At 38.4% G+C, this 21,026-nt stretch overlaps 1 protein-coding gene across 1 annotated transcript; it reads right to left on the bottom strand.

Moving 5' to 3' along the window:
* Positions 1-2,004: 2,004 nt before the first annotated feature.
* Positions 2,005-16,196, bottom strand: si:ch211-159i8.4 (matrix-remodeling-associated protein 5). The gene is made up of 6 exons (XM_067382958.1): positions 16,003-16,196; positions 15,008-15,137; positions 14,452-14,842; positions 10,984-14,217; positions 9,373-10,276; positions 2,005-3,913 (listed from the first exon to the last, which is right to left on the bottom strand). The coding sequence occupies exons 1-6, from the start codon at positions 16,194-16,196 to the stop codon at positions 2,005-2,007; spliced, it is 6,762 nt and encodes a 2,253-aa protein (XP_067239059.1).
* Between the last annotated feature and the right edge of the window lie 4,830 nt (positions 16,197-21,026).

The raw sequence follows: 21,026 nt of genomic DNA, 5'->3' as shown, positions 1-21,026 counted from the left end.
TTCATACGTTTTTTGCTAAATCGTATGTATTTTACGAGTTGACAAATTCGTATGAATTCATACGAATGACCTACCCCAAACCCCGCCCCTAAACCTAACCGTCACTGGGGTTTAGACAAATCTTACGAATTCGCACGAGTGAGGTCGTATGAATTTATACGAAATAGCCACCTCGTAGAATAAGTACGAATTGGTCGTGAGATAGTGTTGGCATTTCTGCATTTGCATTTGTGAACTTTTGCAGGGCGTTTCTGTATTTGCATGTTGTGAACTTTTGCAGCACGTATTTGTATGTGTTGTGAACTTTTGCAGCGCATTTCTGTATTTGCATGTGTTGTGAACTTTTGCAGTGCATGTATTGTCAAACTGATGATGTTTTCTTTATTTGCTGGTGTTTTTTCTATTTGCATGTGTTTTCTTCAGTTGCAGCGTATTGAGCTCTCTCGGCCACCATACAGTTCATAGTGATCACATCTGTCAACCAAACATCATAAAAGTGTCCAAACAGAACTCCATATGACTCATGCACTATGGTGCAAGTCACCTGAAGTCATATGATTGCTTACAGTGTGAGAAACAGACCAAAACGGAAGTTATTGATGGAAAATACCCCTCTTTGAAACTGTTATGTTATACACATTTGTCAGATTAAAAACATAGTACGACAAAGTTTGATGACTTTGTCTACACTTAACATTTCTCGGATGTGTCATAATTGAGCATGACACTTCAGTTTTAATATGTGGAATGGAGAAAGACATTTAATTGTTTTTAATAAACAGTTTAATTATTGTTGCATGAATCAATAATGACAGAATTTTCATTTTCAGTCCCTTAACCATATTTTATCACTCTCTCATATATTTATGGAGTTCATTTTTTGTATTCATTAAGTATCAATTGAAAAAATCTTGACAATTGTTAATATACAGTAAGAGTACATAGCCATAATGTGTATAGAATAGCTCAGATAGTTTGATAGTTCATAATGAAATCTGACTTTTGTTTACAAACTTTAGTATCTTGGCAAATCTATTGCACAGATTGTTGAGATCTCTTCTTAAACTCTAGAGCAGACAAATCAAATAAACACATATCTCACTGTGATTTTTATGTCCTATACATGAAGTACTATTGCTTGATTCAGCACTGTGGTGTCTTACATTTAAAATGTAATAGAACTCAAATTAATGGCACACATTAATTTACTAAGTAGTATTGTGCAATTGTGGCTTTTTCTAAAATGTAAAAGAGTTGGAACAAAAAGATCATAAATCAGATTTATTTATTTGCCCAGTGTGGCAGTAAGTATCTTACATAATTGTGTTATTGTCTTATTTTTTTGTACAGCTACCACATCAATAGCAACATTTGTACCATACATTGCCTCATTCTACTCTGACAAGGCCATTTTGTTCTAACACACTGAAGAATGCAAGAAATTCAACAGAGTACATATCAGACAAATCACAGACATTCTGGAATGTTTTATGTACAGTTTATGTTAGAAAAAGGTATGTAAAATGACTGTTTACTCTGTGGAATATATAAATATGTACAAACCAATATTTTTTATAAATTAAATACAGAATACCAAAGACATATTATCCTTGGGTCAATGAATGGGCTGATTCAAAGCTAATAAATCATGACAGTTTAAAAAAAGTACAACATTTAGCAACATTGATGAGGGTATTTTAAGTGCTTTGGTGCACTTAATATGTATTTTTAAGTACTATATATATATATATATATATATATATATATATATATATATATATATATATTAGTAGTCAACATTTGAAGTGGATCAAAACCTTTCATCAAAGTTGTCCTAATACCTTCTTCTCAGGACATCCTAGTTAGAACAACTTTGATGAACTTTTTTGATCCACTTCAAATGTTGACTACTATATATATATACTTTTTTCTCTCAGAAAGGTGTCCATATTTTTTTTGTTCTATTGCAAAGCTAAATGCTATTATTAGATTTCTGTCTATTGCTCAGATCACTTGAAGGTATGTTGCTTTGAAGTCAGTTCCCAAGGCATTTCTAGCATTACATTTGTAAATCCCTGAGTTCATGAGGCCTGGGTCCTGTATGACCAAATGTCCCTCCTCTGTCATGTGAATTCCACCCTGTGCTGTGAAGCGACTATTTGGTACAAGTGTGGTACGTCCAGGCAGAGTCCAAGAAATGTCTGGTTTGGGAATGCCAGCAGCTATGCAGTTCAGAATCACAGGAGACCCCCTGTTAACTCTGGTTATTGAAGGTGGAGCATGAGTGATTTGAGGTGGAAACACCATAATACTCACTGGATATGACAATGTTGATGATCCAAATGTGTTTGTTGCTTTGCAGGTATATGTTCCTCTGTCAAATTTGGAAGTTTCTTTTACCTGAAGTGTGCCGTTAGATAAAAATGTCACTCTTCCAATAACTTGAGGCTTGTCCAAGACCAGGCCATTTGGAAGAGTCCAGGTAATTGTTGCCTGAGGCCAACCATCCGCATTGCATGGCATATTTAGTGTCTGCCCAAATGAAATCTTCATTGTAGCTGCAGTACTTCTAATTTGAGGCTTCTGTCCAGGTTCTAAAGCATAACGCTTTTCTGCTTGTCCAGCTACATTTTTGGCCAGGCATCGATATACACCTTTGTCAATGACACTTGATTGTGTAATGTGTAAAGTCCCATTTCCCAGGTAGTGAATGAACCGTTGAAGTTTCATGCCTGGATTCAGTGCTGTTCCATTGGGTAGAATCCAAAGAAACTCTGGCTTTGGTTTTCCTGTAGCACGGCACTCCAAAGATATGTCATCACCATCTGGTTTGAGTGGAAGAACCTCTATGTTTGGCACTGGAAAGCTTGGCTTCTCAGCAAGTGATGCAACTTCCAGGTCAACTGCTAGACTTGCTTCCCCTAGGAAATTCTTGGCTATGCACAGAAACCGACCTTCATCAGTCTTTCGAATGCCCCTCAATTCAAGAGTGCCATTCCTGTGGACTTGGAACCTGCCTCCCAAATATGGGGTGGGTAGAGACATGCTATAAGGTGTGGTCCAGGTGATCTGTGGCTCTGGCATACCCTCTGCTTTGCAGTCCAGCAGCAGTGTCTGGTAATACACTGCTAAAACTTTGCTCTCTGTTCGCCCACCCTGTCCATTGATTTGCGGCCCTTTAACCTCAACTTGAAGCTTCACATTCTTGATGTTATCTCCAGCTGGGTTCCGTGCCACACATGCATACTTTCCCTGGTCGGCCAAAGTAAGTTTTTTTATGATCAGAGTCCCATCGTTTAGGATTTGGTATTTGACCGAAGATGAGGTAATTATCTCATTCCTTGGTGAGATCCAGATGATCGTAGGTGGTAGAATACCTTTAGCATCACATTTCATTTGGACTGATTGCCCGAAAGGTGCCCGCATAGATACCGGCTCTTTAGAAGATATTTGGGGTGAGTTTGGCACCACTTGGACACTTACTTTCATTGCATCCTCCCCCAGGGTGTTCTTAGCGTAGCATGTGTAATTGCCTTCATCCTTTTTCCCCATTTGTTGCAACAATAGCGTTCCATTCCCAAAGATGATATAGCGGCGGTTACGGGTTCCGCTGTCATCTGACTGGAGGGCATTGTTGATCATGGTGCCATCTGGGAGGCTCCATGAAACCTCAGGGTCTGGAAGGCCTGAAGCTACACAGTCCACCAGAAAGTTGTCTCCATTAGCAACACTTTTATGTTGTGCCCCAGCGTTCTCTATCTTTGGTGGCCTCATGAGAACCTCTACCTGGAACAGCTCCATGTCCTCACCATTTGGTCTTTGGTACATACACAGATAATTGCCTCCATCTTTCTCAGTCAGTCTCAGAATTCTAAGAGTGCCATTGGGGAAAGCAGTGATGTGCCTTTGTGGACTGAGAACAAAAAGAGAGAAATTGTTTACATCTTTCTGTGACAGCTGATCTCTTTCATAGTAATTAACTATGACAGAATAAAAGAGCTCATAGAATTCTTCTTAAGCTGATTGCACACTGTGCAATTTCTTTTCCCTGTCCTATACAATTGTTACTTGTCAGATTTTGTCACATATAAGTCTGGTGGGATTTTGCATAAAAGCTAAGCTGGACAGTATGACATCTAGGCTTAATCAGACTGTGTGATATATCTACAATTTTGGTCATGATTGACAGCGCTAACTGGGCTGTCCACATCCATTCAGGGTGGTGTTTCCCGTACAATGACGTAATTCACTACATAACCACTTGTAGTACTATGCATCATGGAAGAAACCAACTAGCTAATCACAACTGTTTTCCGAGACCGTATTAACATGGTCGCTCCTCTGTTGTTTGAACCACATTGGCTCAACATATAGGAGTGTTGGTATCTGCTAATTATTCAATTCGAGATTGCAGTTAATGTAATATTATGTAAATTAACAAACAACAGAAAGCCGTTCTTTTATCACGTTAACAATTAGTATTTAACACTAGAAGTCCCAGAGAGCAGCCATTTGGCTTTTCTACCTATAAAACCCGCAGGACAGCCGATGGGCTGGAAGTCTTTAGGCTAATATCCTTAATCAGCTGTGAACAGTTGCTTTTGTTATGTAAACAATGTGGGGCCATGCTGAGACACTTCAAGGAAACTTGTGTTTCACTTTGCCATCTTAGGGAGAAATCAACACACATGTTTTTTTTTTCCTTTGTTGCTGAGATTGATAAAAATAGTACAAAATAAAATAAAGAAACCAACCATTTGTACACATATTTACAAATAATATTAAAAAGTGAGTGAGTACATTCCAGCAATCACTCACAATCCTGGCACTGCCTGGCAATATATTATAAATACATTTTGTATATATTCATTATATATTAATCTTATATTTGAAATACATCATAAGTCCATTTTTAAAAGTGTTTGAAAGATGGGTTCAAGTGTACTACAAGTGGTAACTAAATACATTTTTCTATACAGAGATAGTATGTTAAAAGCACATTAGTTCAAATTCATGGTGTCTCAAAATAGCTTAGTTGAGTACACTTAGATGTTCTTAAGATTATCTTAAGAAGTACTAAAGAAGAGCTTTTAGTATATTAAGTACAAAAGTGCACGGAAATAGAGCACTGTACATTATGGAAGTGTAAAAGTGTACTAAAATAAAGTGTATTTTACTGCACTTTTTTTTTCACCTGGGTAGACACTCCAACACTTTCCGTTTGCATTAAGATTTTTATTACCACACTGGCAGATATTGATCATTTTACTTAAGTAAAATGCACTTAATTTAGATCCCCCCAGGAAACAAGACTAAATATCATATATAATTTTCTCATATAGAAAATCCATCTTGTTTTAAGATTTTTTTTTTTAATTTACTTGAAATAGGATAAAAAAAAATACTTAGTATGAAAAGCATTTTTTCAGTGTGAATGAGTGAGTTAACTTTTTAAACATCACTTGCACTCCCTCATTTCAGGGTTAACATACTCAGAGTTTTCACTTAACCTCCTTTCTGAAACCGGCCCATGGTCAATCAAGTTCTCTGCTTTTAGCAGCCCTCCCTCCCCCACACATACAAACAAGCCACCAGCAACCATTCACACACACACCCCCAACCCCCAGATTGCTCAGGTAATGACCATATTTACACATGAATTGATGCTAATGATAGCCAAAAGACTAGCCAGTTAGCATCCACTTGGCTAAAGGAGGGTTACAAATCTCTGGGACTTCTAGTGTTAAATGTCATATACATTAAATGCCATGTACCCCCGTATACATGTGGTTCGTTCAGTCAGCGGCTTTCTCCACAAGGTAATTTCCCTGAAATGCTGCTGTAAAGAACATGGTATCTGAGGGCTACTTCAGTGTTTGTGTTTCCCGTCAAGACAAACTTTGAATGTTGACTTCACAAAGCTTTGTTTGAAAGTTTTTAAAAAAAGTATTCTTTTGTAGAGGACTATTGTTCATAACAAATATACAGTAGACAAACTAGTTGTTTAACTGAATCTTTCTCTCTCTCTCTCTCTCTCTCTCTCTCTCTCACGCGCACACACACGCACACACACACACACACACACACACACACACACACACACACACACACACACACACACACACACACACACACACACACACACACACACACCATCATCATGAATTGCTGTGTTCCTATGCACCTTTTCCCAATGCCCATGACGCTTTGCGCAAATTATGGGAGTAACTTCCGTTAAACTGTAAACAATCAGTGATTGTTCGCTCTATAAATGTAATATTTTATTTATTTATTTTTTTTTAAACTGGGTACAATGAGATATTATTCTACTCACCCTTCAACCATTGAACATTAAAAGGAAATTTAAAAGTGTAAAAGCATTAACAAATTAGTATAACAGACCATGAATATCCCCAAAAGCTTGATTATTTCCACAGAAATATTACAGAAATGTTAAATATCACTGTAGTAATATAGGTATGTATTATGTAGCACATTACTTTAATCAAAAATGTTCATTAACTTTAGCATTGAGTGATAATATCTCAAAGTGATTTCCGTTATTTTGACAGATAAGAAATACTTTAAAGTATTCCAGTAAACACTGCTAATAGAGATTAGAAGTGAAAAAGGGAAACAATTACATTTTTAAGCATTTGTGTGGAAATAAACCTGGGAAGAGAAATGAGGATTTAGGGAGAAAAACAAGAGATTCTTAGTGCACTCCAGTGAATTTTTCATAGCATATATTGTAAATGAAATCGGGAGAGCACACCACAAATGCTCAGTATATGTTGTCTTTTTTCATACTGTTAGAGCAGAATATGAAGAAAAAGAAGATAATCAGGAGGAAAAGAATGCAGTGACTGAAAAGATCTTGTGATACCATATAACATTAAAATACAAAGTGTTACGTTATTCTTCTGATGTCTGAAAATAAAACATGAAGGGTAATTGACAGCTCATTCTGCCAAACTGGCTTAAAAGGATTTTTTGTAGCGCAACCTTATTATTCTAAATCATTTGTTTCATTCTTTTTAAATAGAAGTTCCCCAAACTGGAAGTGTCACCCATAATTCTATACGCTGTAGGCTCATCAGAAAAAGGTGGATTGGTTCTTCATTAAATTGTTGTGGCTGAAGTCACATTGCTTGACTGAATATTTTTTTTTTTTTTTTTAATATTTCATTTTGATAAATTTTAGTTCTAGGCATAATAATGACTGACTAATGTTAAACACTTGTTATCTAACTGCTTTAAAGGGTTAGTTCAACCAAAAATAAAATTCATCGCATAATTTACTCACCTTCAAGCCTTTCTACGTGTATATGACTTACACCGTCTGAGTTATATTAGAAAAAATATCCAAACTTTAAAATGGGAGTAAATACTACCCTAGATTTTAAAGGCCAAAGGTGCATCCATCCATCATAAAAGTAATCCATATTACTCCAGGAGTTAATAAAGAACTTCTGACGTAAAGCGATGTGTTTTTGTAAGAAGAATATCCATATTAACTTAAACTACAATCACTGGCTTCCAGTAACGGCTGTATGCAAGTTGAACTCCGGTGACCTTTGACCTGACGTATGATGTAGGATGTAGGAGTAGTGTAAGCTCAGGCGAGAGTAGACGCCTCTCGTGGTTCAAACAAATAGGGCTGGGTAACAAACTCCTCTTCTATTACATCAAAATCCTCCAACATTTCTTTTTAAAAGTGCCATCGAACATTTTTTTACAAGATGTAATATAAGTCTAAGGTGTCCCCTAAATGTGTCTGTGAAGTTGCAGCTCAAAATACCCCATAGATTTTTTTTAGGCATAATTAGAAATGCACCGATTCAGGCTGCAGCCCCTTTAATTGCTTGCGCTCTCCGCCCCCTCCCGAGCTCTCGACTCTATCATTGCAGCATGTCAAATCACGTAAGTATGGTATTTATTTGGATGTTTACATTTGATTCCGAATGAGTTTGATAGTGCTCCATGGCTAACGGCTAATGCTACACTGTTGGAGTTGTGTTTATGCATTATACAGACTGCAAGTGTTTAAAAATGAAAATAGCGATGGCTCTTGTCTCCATGAATACAGTAAGAAACGATGATAACTTTAACCACATTTAACAGTACATTAGCAACATGCTAACGAAACATTTAGAAAAACAATTTACAAATATCACTAAAAATATCATGTTATCATGGATCATGTCAGTTATTATTGCTCCATCTGCCATTTTTTTGCTGTTGTCCTTGCTTGCTTACCGAGTCTGATGATTCAGCTGTGCACAGATCCAGACGTTAATACTGGCTGCCCTTGTGTAATGCCTTGAACATGAGCTGGCATATGCAAATATTGAGGGCGTACACCCTGCTCTTTGCCTGTTCTTCGGAGGTCTTTTAAACAAATGAGATTTATATAAGTGGATTATTATATAATGGAGTTTGAGACTCACTGTATGTAATTTCCATGTACTGAACTCTTGTTATTCAACTATGCCGAGGTAAATTAAATTTTCAATTCGATGGCACCTTTAACAATTCTTGTTTTCTGGTGGCCGGTGTTTTGTTTTACTCTATTCTCTGCTCTTCCGCGTTCGTCGATACCTCCTGTCCCGGAACTATACTCGTGTACAGCCATTAACCGGAAGCCTGTGATTAAAGTTTATAAGGTTATAAATATGGATATTTTTCTTATAAAAAAAGCATTGTTTCACTTCAGAAGGCCTTTAATAACCACCTGGATCCATATGGATTACTTCTATGGTGGATGGATGACTTTTTTTTGGTTTTCAAAATCTAGGGGACCATTCACTCCTATTATAAAGCTTGGAAGAACCAGGATATTGTTTAATATAACTCTGATTGTGTTTGGCTGAAAGAAGAAAGTAATATACACCTAGGATGGCTTAAGAGTGAGTAAATTATGGGATAATTTTCATTTTTGGGTGAACTAACCCTTTAAGTAGCCTGTTGTATAGCTGACTGAGCATTTGAAGTAGACAAATTGCCCTTGTGTCCCGCTCAGTTACTGTATTGTCTGGATCAGCAGGGGTTGTTTGGGCTGAGACAGACTGCTTGTTTAATCTACACCAGACATTGTTTGAATTCCACATGTGATGAAGTTGGCCTGCTGTGAGTTTGAGAGCGTATGTCAGTGTGAGCAGTGAGGACCAATAATTGCTCAAAAGAGAAAAGTAGAACTCTTAATAAAGGAGAAATGACAATACAGCTGTATAGTATAGCTTGACTAAAATAATCCCTCTGTAGGGTTGTTATGAAGGGGAAACATTATTTTATATTAGAAGTAATGTTCATATCTAGCTAGATAGAACATGTATACTTTTAGCTTGTATTCAATAGCATTAAACATGCTACCTGTACTGATGTTCCAGTATGATTTTAGATGGCAGTCTCCAGACTGTACCTCTGTGGGAGCCTATGGACTCTGGACAATGCAGGAAAACTGTGGATCCATATGTTGCCGTGACACTGTGTTGCTGGTATAGGCCTTTCCAGGGGCCTGGAGCCTCTTGCCTCACATCCATCTGCACCGTTCTTTTAGCAAAACCAACTGGGTTGCTTGCTGAGCACTCGTACCTCCCTGAATCATTGGGAGTGACATTCTTTATATAAAGTGTTCCATTTGGGAAAATAAATATCCGGCTTCCAATAAACTGTGTGGGCTTCATTTGTGAACCATCAGGGAGAACCCACTTAATAAAAGGGAATGGCTCTCCTTTAGCAGTGCAATCCACATATACGTTTCTTCCAACATTCATAAACATAGTCTCATATGACATCTCAACAATTATTGGAGGTAGAGCTGCAACATGAATGTGGTATGTGAGTGTATCAGCTCCTGCTGCATTGCTGGCAATACACTTATAATCACCTTTATTGGAAAAGTTTGCTGAATGAATACTCAGTGTTCCATTTGGAAAAAGAGATATTCTTCGGTCAAGAGTACCAATGTCTCGCACAAACGTCCTATCTGGAAGAATCCATGAAATCTGAGCTTCTGGTTTACCCAGTGCAATACAGTCCAAGCTGACTGGGTTCCCCAAAAACACTGAGACATCTGTGGCCCTTGAACTCATGATTTTTGGAGGCTGAGTCTGGACAACAAGGGTAACTACCATGCGGTCTGAGCCAAATTTGTTTTGAGCTGTGCAGAGGTACTGGCCTCTGTCTTGGAGCTGGACATTCTTAATCACAAAAGTACCATTTGAAAGGACCTCAAATCTTTGTCCAAGTTTTGTGTTGGTCTGAATTGTTGCACCTGTAAAGTAGTTGGAAAAAAGAATCAAGTATAAACATCAAGAAAATAATAAAAAATCTCCAACAATTCAGTTTGACACATTTTCAGACAATCATACTGTATGTCCTAAACTGTATATTTAAATTATGGGTCATATTTTATATTAAGTGTCCTTAACTACTATGCACTTGCATCAAAAAATAAGTACAATGTACTTATTGTGTTGATATTGTATCGCAAATCACTTGTGCTGCTATTGAGGTGGGTTACGGGTCAGGTTAGGGACCGGTTTGGTGGTATAAGTTTTAAAGTTTAAGGGTCAAGTTGTAAGGTAAGGTCAACAGTGTAATGATAGATACAATTACAGAAATTAATTACATGCAGGTTTTTTTTTTTTTTTGTTTTTAAATATGTAAAACATTTATGTACGCAGCGCCATTGTTACATTACATGTAGTTACTGTAGTAATAACTATAAAATATGCATAATTACATGCAATTAACTCTAAACCAAACCCTCACCCCAACCTTAAACCTATAGTAAGTAATAGTAATTTTACACCAAGTAAAAACTGCTGAAATTTTGCTAATATAGTTGGCCAAAGAAATGTGATTCTACCTCTATGGCCGTCTTAGATCAGTTTTGGTTTTAAGCACTTTGAAAGGGGTTCTCATCTTCCATTCAGATAAATGCACCCACAAAAGTTATGTAATGAAAAATTGCCTAACCTGTTGAAACCTTGGTCCATGAAACAACAGGTTTGGGGTCCCCAGATGATCTACAAGACAAGAGCACATCTGCCTCCGCTAGAGCAGATACAGTAACAGATTCAGCTGCTGCGATCCTGGGTTTGATGCCACTGCCCATCAGGTTTGGAAAGGGAATGGCAGTGCTCAATTTCTTTGCTCCAAAATGACTGTAGTGCCAGCGACTACCATATGGTACGCTTGCTGTGGAGGGTGGTTTGTTTGTATATCCTAGTACGGATGGGGGAGTCACAGGCTTATAGATGCTTGGGACATTTGGAGCTTGGTGAGGCTTTGGGGTGGGATGATATGTCCTTGGCTTAGAAGTGACAAGTTTTCCCAGCTGGGCTTGTCGATATGCATCAAGCTGCGATTGTCTATATCTGTTTCTGAGCCTGTTGAAAAGTAAGTGGTCACGTACACGAGACGAGCTGACATGTGGAGCTATGGTCCTTGGAAAGGAAGCTGTTGCTGGCCCAGAAATGTAAGCTGTGGGCTTTGCTGTTTGAGCAGTGATTTCAGGCCAATTGGTGACCCCTGCACCCCTGCCTCCTGTTTGTAGGAAATGCCAGGTTTTGTCTTGGGAGTGGTGGCGCTTTGAGCTATGAACTGTGGGCCAGAAGGGAATGCCATAGTTCTTAGCCCAGAAGGGAGACTGAGTGTAGGGATGTGGAGTAATTGAGATTTGTTTTTTGGGTGTATTCTTTTGGATTAGCCAGGGGTGAATCGGTACACCTTCAGGATGCATTCCCCAATTGTAAACATTTTGTTGGTTCACATTAGTTAAGGTTGGTTTCTCAGTCGTATGTGCTCTTTTTGACTCTGAAGGATTTGTGTTGCTGGTTTGAAGATTAGGGATGGCCGTTGCTGAAATCTGCCTTGTCTTATCACCATTTGGGTGGCTATTAGTTCTAAAAATTATATCTCTGTTTTCATGTCCATACCTGTTGATCTGTCTGGGGGAAAGTGTAGCAGGAACTACTTCAGTTTCTTGCAGAGGTGTTGTAAGCTTCTCCTTTTTCTTGAATGTTGTTATAGGTACCTCTGTGACTTCCATGTCTAAGCTTTCAATTACTGGGTAATGAGTAGGAGAGACTTCTAAAGTCATCAATGTTTTGTTTTGGGCAGGAGAATATGAGTTAGCGGTCTCCGTCTTGACTGGAGATTGAGTGAATGGTACTGCTGTAGTGGGAGCTAGAGTGAAATTTGGTCTCTTTGGGCGTGGTCTACGTGATGGAGGCCTACGGTGCCTATATGGGAATCTTCGTCTTTGGTTCCAGATGGAATTATTGTTAACCCTTATTTTCTCTTCTATTGTGTGTCTGTCTACCTGTTTTACCAGCTGTGTCTCAGGTTCAGGTACCGTTGTTGAATCTATGTTAGTCAAATCTGAAATGTTAGAATCACTTGTCTTGTGATTCGATTTTTCTCCATGTATAGTTTCTTGTTTTATGTGCTCACTGTGGGGTGGCGGTTTCAGCTGTTTCGCATTGAAATTGTGTACGCTTGAACTTATGGCGGTACTGCTTGCTGTAACATCTGTTTGAGTAGTTTGAATGTCCTCAGCTGACAAAGGGGTGGTGGTTGTAGTCTTTGAAATCTCTGTCACTGTTTTTGAAGTTTTCGTAATTTCTAGTTGCATTGTAACTGGTGGCAACGTTGAGAGTTTAGCATTAGCTTTTGCTAGAATCTGCTCCCAGCGGCTGGGGTCAAGCTCTTTGACAGAGTTATTTGGTTTTCTCACACTCTCCTTTATTTTCTTTTCTTTTGCATTTTGTCGGACAGTGCCACCTTTGTGTTTTCCACTGACCCTCTGAGGTGTTAGTTTAGCAGTTGGTCGTTTGATTTCTTCATATCCTGACCCTTCGCTGTCCTCACTCTCAAAAAGCGGTAATTCGTCCTTAGCTACCATAACACCTTTTTGTGCTTCTTCCTTTTCACCAGTAACAATAATTAGATGAGACAACATATCAGCCCCATAGAGGTTAGCTGCTAAACAGCTATACTCTCCAGCATCCTCGTAAGTCAGTTTTTTGATTATCAAAGTGTTGTTCTGTGACACGTACACCCTTTCTTTCATGCCTGATGCTTTGAGAATCTGATTGTTTGGTAGGTACCATCTTGTCTCAATTGGATGAGGAGACTTTACTAAACAGGGAAGACTAAGAGTATCCCCATTCTCCACAGATATCTTCTTTCCATTTAAATCACTGGGACTTAAAAGACGCATCCTGACTGTAAGTCTATATGAGACAATGTCTACATTAGTGTCGGTCCTTACAAAGCAATGATAAAGTCCAGAGTCTGCTATACTTGCATTTTTGATTACTAGCCTGTAATTCTCCAACCTTAATTTATGGGAGTCAGTTTGATCCACTGTTGTTAAGTCTGGAAGCATCCACTCCACAGGATGATGCCCTGTGCTGAGCACGCTACAATCAAGAATGACTTCAGAGTGTTCTAGTACTGACTGGATTCTACCTGGGGCTCCTCTTTGGATCATAGCCCAGGAAGAGACCACATCCTCCTCATCACCTCTTCCAATGATGTTCTTTGATATAAAAGTGGAGAAGTTCAGCACCAGTTTTTTAGTTGTGGTTTTGCGCCTGTTCAGCTGAAGGGTGACCCTTGGTTGTAAAAGCCAGGCTGGTTCAGCCATCAAGTGTCCTTTGAGCTCTGTAAAGTATGGTGATTCCTCAGTTGCAGCTTGAGAGTATTGAAAAGTCACCTTGGAAGAATTTCCAAGTATGGTTCCCCGTTCCAAAATAGCCGGGCTCTCATAGTAGTAGGCAACTAACCTCCAAAGGTTTTGAAGAGCATCTCTATCGATCTCACACTCTAATAGTGTACGTAGAGTCACATTTACAGCAATCTCATCTTTTCTCCTCACTGGCTCCCACACCATGGAGGTGTCTTCAACAGGGTATGTTACATTACAAGCCACGTGCGCCCGATTCCCATGGCTGTCAGAGAGAATGAAGGTCAGGTGGCCAAGAGGACGCTCCAAGTCCTTGATGTAGGGGGAATCTGGCTCCTGATCTTCCCACACACTACTCTCTCCAATTTTTAGAGGCGACTGAAGGGAGGGTCGGTCACAGGTGAGCTGATTGGTTGAAAGCTGCAAGATCTGGCTGTTATTCAAAGGCTGGGGTGAGGCACATGCAGCACAGTTGCCAGCATCTCCAGAGTCACGGTCCTTTTTGCACTTAATAACTCCTAGAAAGAGAGAGGGTTAGAGAATGTTTCAGTAAGAAAAAATCCTTTCCTTTGTTTTTAAGTTATTTCCAGTCAGTAGAGTTCTCATTCAGTGATGACTATTTAGAATAAGTAATGTATGAACACACTATCTGAGAAATGTTTGCATGCAATATTTTAATTTTTTTATTGCCATTACATCAAATTCTGAAAGAGTGGTGCAAAGGTTGGAAAATACACTCAAAGTAGTTTCACCCTCATGATTTTTGTCCCACTCGAAGAGCCAACGTAAGTTGCAGTCACAGGCCCAGGGGTTTCCATACAGGGATAGGACTTCCAGCCTGTGTAAGTGCTGCAGAGTTCCAGGCAGCAGGTATTCTAGTTGGTTGTCTGCCAGGTGCAGGTGCCGCAGGCCTGAGCTCCAAAATGTGCCCAGGACTGAGACAGTAATAAATGTGTGAGAGTGGAGGTCCTGCAGTCTGTTCCCCTCCAGTTGCAATAGCTTCAATGATGTGAGTCCATTGAATGAAAAGGGCTCAATGAAGTCAATGTGGTTGTGGTCTAAATGAAGCCGTACAAGGCTTGTCAACCCCTCAAACAAACTGGGGTCAACTCTTTTGAGTTTGTTGTAGCTCAACTTTAGTATCTGTGCCAAAAAAGAGCATCAATTACCCCAGTGTTATTTCAAAGTCATGTCTCATAAATATTTATATAGTTTTACAGGAAACTAGAGACACAAAGACGCTATAGTACAGTAGATGAATATACTATGTTTAATGTACATCTCATATAACCATATATGAATATATACCTGGAGGGAACGGAGGTGGTAAAAGGATCCAGAAGACACAGAGGAGATATCATTTCCATGAAGCATGAGCATTTCCAATTGCCGTAGGTTCACAAAATCTGAAGACCCAATCGTGTCAATGCTGTTATAGCTTTGCAGTAGACAAAGAATATTATGGAAAAATGTTAGCTTAAGACATTTTTCACATTACCCCTTCATTTTGTAAGATGCAGAGTAATCAATACCAATTTTGAATATCATTCAATTAATTCTACTGGATAAACATCAGTTCACAATGGTGCCAAACAAGAAATAATGGAATGCAATGACTTTTAACTAACTAGTTTTTTGGGCATATATGAAATCAGTTCTCATCTAGTTCAAACAGGGTCCTATCATAGTGTAGCACATTACAGGTATAGTTAAACATTTCTGGTTACATATGACTACTACTGTATAGAAAAAAAACAACAACAAAAAAAACATCTTCTTTTGTGTTCCACAGAGGAAAGAAAACCATACAGGTTTGGAACGACTTGAAGGTTTGACAACCACACAATACTTTATTTCCCTTCATTTTGAGTTTATCAACTTCTTTTTGTCAAGGCTTTTGCTTAAAAAGTATGGTTATGCTGTGTGATTTAAAGGTATAGTTCACTCAAAAATGAAAATTCTTTCTTCTGTTGAAAACAAAAGAAGATATTTTGAAGAATGTTGGTAACCAGACAGTTGAGTAGCCATTGACTTCCATAGCATTTTTTTTCCTACTATGGAAGTCAATGGCTACTGTCAACTGGTTACCAACATTCTTCAAAATATCTTCTTTTTTGTTCAACAGAAGAAAGAAACTCTACAGGTTTGGAACAACGTAAGGGTGAGTAAATGATAACAGAATTTTCATTTTTACATGAACTCTCCCTTTCTTCTTGGGGCTTCCAACATGAACATGTTCAGTCTGCTAAATTTTACCAGTGGTCCTTTAACTAAAAGCTAAAGCCAACAACACAGTAGCTTACCCTAAGTTGAGTCTCTCTGTGTCCTGGGGTAGGTTTCGTGGGGCAGAGGGGAGGTGACGGAAGGTACAGTGCACTTCCTTAGGGCTGGGGCAACTGCAGGACCTTGGGCACGCATACAGGCAGCTTGAGGGCAAGATCAGCAGCAGATACAGAGCTGCCAACATCAGGATAATAGGTACACCCACTGGAGCCATGTCCCTCTCATGCCATTATCTGGTTTAGGAAGAGTGTGACTGAAAAGCAGTTTTACATCATATACAGTACAATGTAAGTTTTGTTGATACAAATCAAGTAACAGCAATGATGCTACAATTTCACTTGCAAAACCTAGGAATAACTGACAGTTAAAATGAAGTTTCTAAAAACATTTGAATTTATGTTTGATTGATGTTGAATGTCTCCTAAAAGCTTTTTAGTTGCCATGTGACAATACGCCTGAATTTTTTTTTTTTTTTTTTTTTTTGCCCATGCCTGACTGGCACAGAAAACATATTGCATCATATTGTAAGTCTGTCATGCATTTTTTTTAATCAATTTAAAAGAATTACAGAGGATTCAAGGAACATTCTACACATCAGTTTATACATTACACATCTGATGTAATCAATTCTAACAAAGTGCAAGTACTTTGTTTCACTAAATAATCTAAAATTAAGTTATTTATTAATATGAATCTTTCGACATTGTGAAGTTTGACCTATAGCCAGTTGCATAAACATTGCCAATATGTTAAGACTGTGTCTTAAGTACTAGTATGACCAACTAGTGATTAGTCAAGGGCAATCAGTTTTACTTTTTGGTTTCAAATTATACCAATATACATTTTTATGTACTTGATTTAAAAAAGTTATGAACAACTAACTTGTAAGTAAAGTACAAGTAACTTGTGACTAACTTGTAAGACTAGTCTTAGCAGTTTATGCAACCGGCCCCTAATTTCACTAATTATAATTACTGCGCGTATTTATGAATATTTAGAGTGTTGTACATACCTATATATTGGTTATTGTTATTTACACAAAACATTTGCTCAATTGTCCGTGTCAAGAAGAGAATTGCATGCATTTCCTACAACAACCTGGCACCTCTTCAAAAGTTTAATTACACAAATTACATTTAAGAGGAAGAAGACAAGTGTTGCACTTCCTAAATACAAGAATGTTTAGATTTCGAGACACATAAATGCACGTTTTGCATTTTGATTACTTTTCTGCCAGCTTGGGTTTGCTTAAATCTGCTGTTTAGTGCAGAGCAGCCAAAAAGGTGAAACGTCAGGCATGATTTATTCATCTGACAGAGGCCCGATGATGACCCATGATGACTCAGACCATTTTGGACAATTTTACTCTCGCCGCATTCCTGTCTCTTTCATGCTGCGTCCAGCTGCTGGTAGGATAACTACTCTATTTCAGGATACTGCCTGAATGAATATTTACATGGGCTAGTAAATAAACCCAACAATTTACATCCAGTATTTTCTGGATTGGTATTTGAATGCATTATGATTGGCCTATCTGCTGTCTCACACCCTACTTGCATGGAAAACTACTTGCACTCCACCTCTGCACTCATGTTTTACACTAATATTTCTCTTTCCTGCAGAACGGATTTAGTGGCAGCTTATGCAATAAAGCATAATAATAAGCTTAATATATCTTGCAAATGATAGGGTCTCTAGTAATATTAAATTTTTATACAGATTAGTTCTGTTTTGACTTTTGAGGGCATAATTTATGTTGAAATTAATTCAAATTGATCTTTGGTGGCTTGAATTACTGAGGAATACAGGGTGATTGCCCTGGATCTCAAGATGGAGATTCCCTTCACTTTTAAAATATTAACTAAATTCATACATAATTATACCAAAGCTTTTTAAAAGATCATCAGACCTCAACACTTCTTTTGAAGTTAACTTTTGCTCAGGCTTCAGTTCCACTTAATATGCAAGGTCATAAGTCAAAATCTATGTGAATGTATTTGAATAGGATAAAACTCAGATTCTAATGAAACCACTAAGTTCCCCATAATGTCCAAGGGGAACTACACTGAACTTTTCAATATGCACTGAAATATTTATGACCAAGAAAGTTCTGAAGGAAAAAAAAAAAAAAAAAAATGGCATGCTATTTGTGATAATTAGATGCTGAGACAGATCTCAACTTGAGTACCTTGAAACAAATATTGCGTCTTACCTCAAGATTCCTGCTGAGAAAACGTTACAGGTGAAGACGAAGTGTGTAATTGTTTGCAGATGACTTGTAAAAGTTCCGTAATTTTGTTTATCCCTGTACTTGACTGAGGAGGAACTGTTGGGAGCTCTAAAGGATGGAGGCTTATCTGGAGAAAGTCAGACTTCAGGAGCAGCAGTCAACTACATCTGGAGAAGTGCTTAACTCCCACCTACACTCCTCCTCTGAACTGGCCTGTACAGGGGGAGGGAATGCTGAGAGACTTGGCTTCCATCCATCCCCTCTCTTCCTCCATTACCTGTGCTTCCTGATCTGTAGCTGAAGTTGTTTCTTTCCCAATGATTCTCTTTCTCCTGCTGCCTGCACTTTGCTCTCTTCTAACTCCACTCTTCTCTTACTCATTGTTCTGTTTTCTCACATTTGAACACATTAATGACATGCTCTTCTCAGTGTGTCCCACTCACACTTCTTTTCGGCTTCAGACATTCACATTCTGTTTATCATTCCCCCTTCTGTTCTGTCTCCAGCTGTTATTCCATGAACTTTTAAAAGGCCACGAGAGCTTATTTTCTAAAGCATAATTAATGCATGAGAGACTAATTGTCAGTGACAAAACTATTGTTTGCAAAATATTAATCAAATCAACTAGTCATTGAATAAATTAATGGGAAAGAGTATCTCGAAAGTTCACTGTCAAAAAGGCACAATGTAATTGTGCTTATTTTGTAACCTCTGGTAAAGGAATGAAAGGTTCTAGGCTCAAAACCAGATTTTCATTTTTAGAAACTGAAGGATGATTCATTTTTCTGTGGTTCAGTTTTTGTCTGTTGCAACAGAAAATAATTTTGACTTATCCCTCAGTAACGCATTGACAATGGAAGCCTAGGGGGCAGAAATGCGACATTTCTGTTTCCTTCCTGGTATTCTGGTATTCTTGTATCCAGTTTTACATGCTTTACATTATCATACCTAAGTGGTTGGCTGGTTTTAGCTGGTCTCCCAGGCTGTTTTTTTTTTTTTTTTTTTTTAGCTGGCCAGGCTGGTCTTAGCTGGTCAAGCTGTGACACTGGCTAAAACCAGCTGAACACCAGCTTGACCAGCCTGGGAGACCAGCTCAAACCAGCTACTTCCAGCTTAAACCAGCTAAGACCAGCCTACACTGGTTTTACTTTTCAGCAGAGGTAAGAGATGATTTGTGTACCTTCAATAATGCCATAATATTCGACTATACTATATTTGAGAAAAACGTTCTTATCTTATGGTAAGTCTTTTGCTAAAACAAACAAACAAACAAAAAAATAGCTACAATCGACCTACCATTTTTTCTACAATCGATAACTGTCTGAGACACAAGATGGCGCCAGTTGTATAAAACAAGAGAGTGTGAGGCTGCATACAAAACTGCCCCCTACACCCCCATTCACTATTTTATACATTATTCTACTAATACAGTCTACTGAATGAGTGAATGAAAACCAGTAAGTGAATTCGGACACTGAGTGCGCCGGAAGTTCCACAGATGCCATCTTCTGGTAAGATGGCACACTGAATTTTTTCACCGGGTATTACATTGGTTAAGTCAGCCATATAGTCATTTTCAAACAATAGTTGGGTTAAATAAAACTACTCAGCAGGTTGGGCAAACATTTAACCCAACTGCTGGGTTAAAACAACCCAATCGCTGGGTTTATCCATTTTCAACCCAACTTGGGTTGTTTTTAACCCAGCATTTTTTAGAGTGTACATTTTGGAAATTAATGACTGCAATTGATAATGTCCACTATGGTTTCAGACACAACAAATGGCTGTTTCCTCAAATAGTGCAATATATACGGGTGTGTCTCATACGCCCTGAAAAGTGAAGCCGCGGGCTCTTTGATCGCCCCCTGGAGGCTGGATGCAGTACAGGTCATAAAACCCGCCCTCTAAACGCAGTCGAATGAGACTTCAATGAAAACTTAAAAATAAATTCTGTTTCAAATAAAACTTTCTGAAAGATGGTTTTGGTCATTTAAGGTAGTTGTTATCACGCTGTTATATATTCAATTGTTCGTTTTTGTGATGATTTAGATTTTAGCTAGCAATTTGATGCTATAAAAATGGGGCGTGTCGTCATGATTCGAAGTTGATTGACAGGTTGTCTGAGGACTGTCGGAGCTTCGAGGGGAGATTGAAGATGTATTAACTAACTATTAATTTTCGATTTCTTTGTTATTTAACACCAACAAAATGAGTTGTTCAGCAGTAAACTGTACTAACCGACCTACAGGATCTGACAGATCACTGAACCTTTTTCTGTAACATTAAATATGGGTGTTATAAGCTAATTAATAAATGTTATTAGTTAAGATAACACGCCTAATGTTAACCATGTCGGGAAAAAGCAGGTGATCGTTATCTGGCAGTTACTTGTTATTTTTATGGGTATAAAATAATAATTAGCAGGACAAAACTAATCTGGTTAGTTGTAAAACGCTTTGCATGATTTTAGCCGTTGATCATAGCCCACCTGCTCGCTAGCAAAAGCCAGCCGGCATAACAGTTAAATTGCCGCTACTAGTTTCCAGCTGACAAGATGATGTGTTTATTCAGAGGATCTGTGCAGAAAGAGATCGAAGCTCTTCCCATGATGCGAATTCGCGTCTGAACACACTTTGTTTAGACGCGCGAACAGAGAGAATTTGACGCGCGTCTGACTTCAAAATGTTCAAGCGTCCAACTAGACTTGTCTGATAGTGATGGGTCGTTCGCAAACGAGCCGACTCTAAGAGTCGGCTCTTTTATGTGAACGTCGGGAGCCGGCTCACATATCTGAAGAGCCGACTCTATTTTTCA

Source organism: Chanodichthys erythropterus, chromosome 1 (assembly GCF_024489055.1).
Source record: "Chanodichthys erythropterus isolate Z2021 chromosome 1, ASM2448905v1, whole genome shotgun sequence".
Lineage (NCBI taxonomy): Eukaryota > Metazoa > Chordata > Actinopteri > Cypriniformes > Xenocyprididae > Chanodichthys > Chanodichthys erythropterus.
The sequence above is the reverse complement of the archived record's forward strand: the minus strand, read 5'-3'. Positions and strand labels throughout refer to the sequence as shown.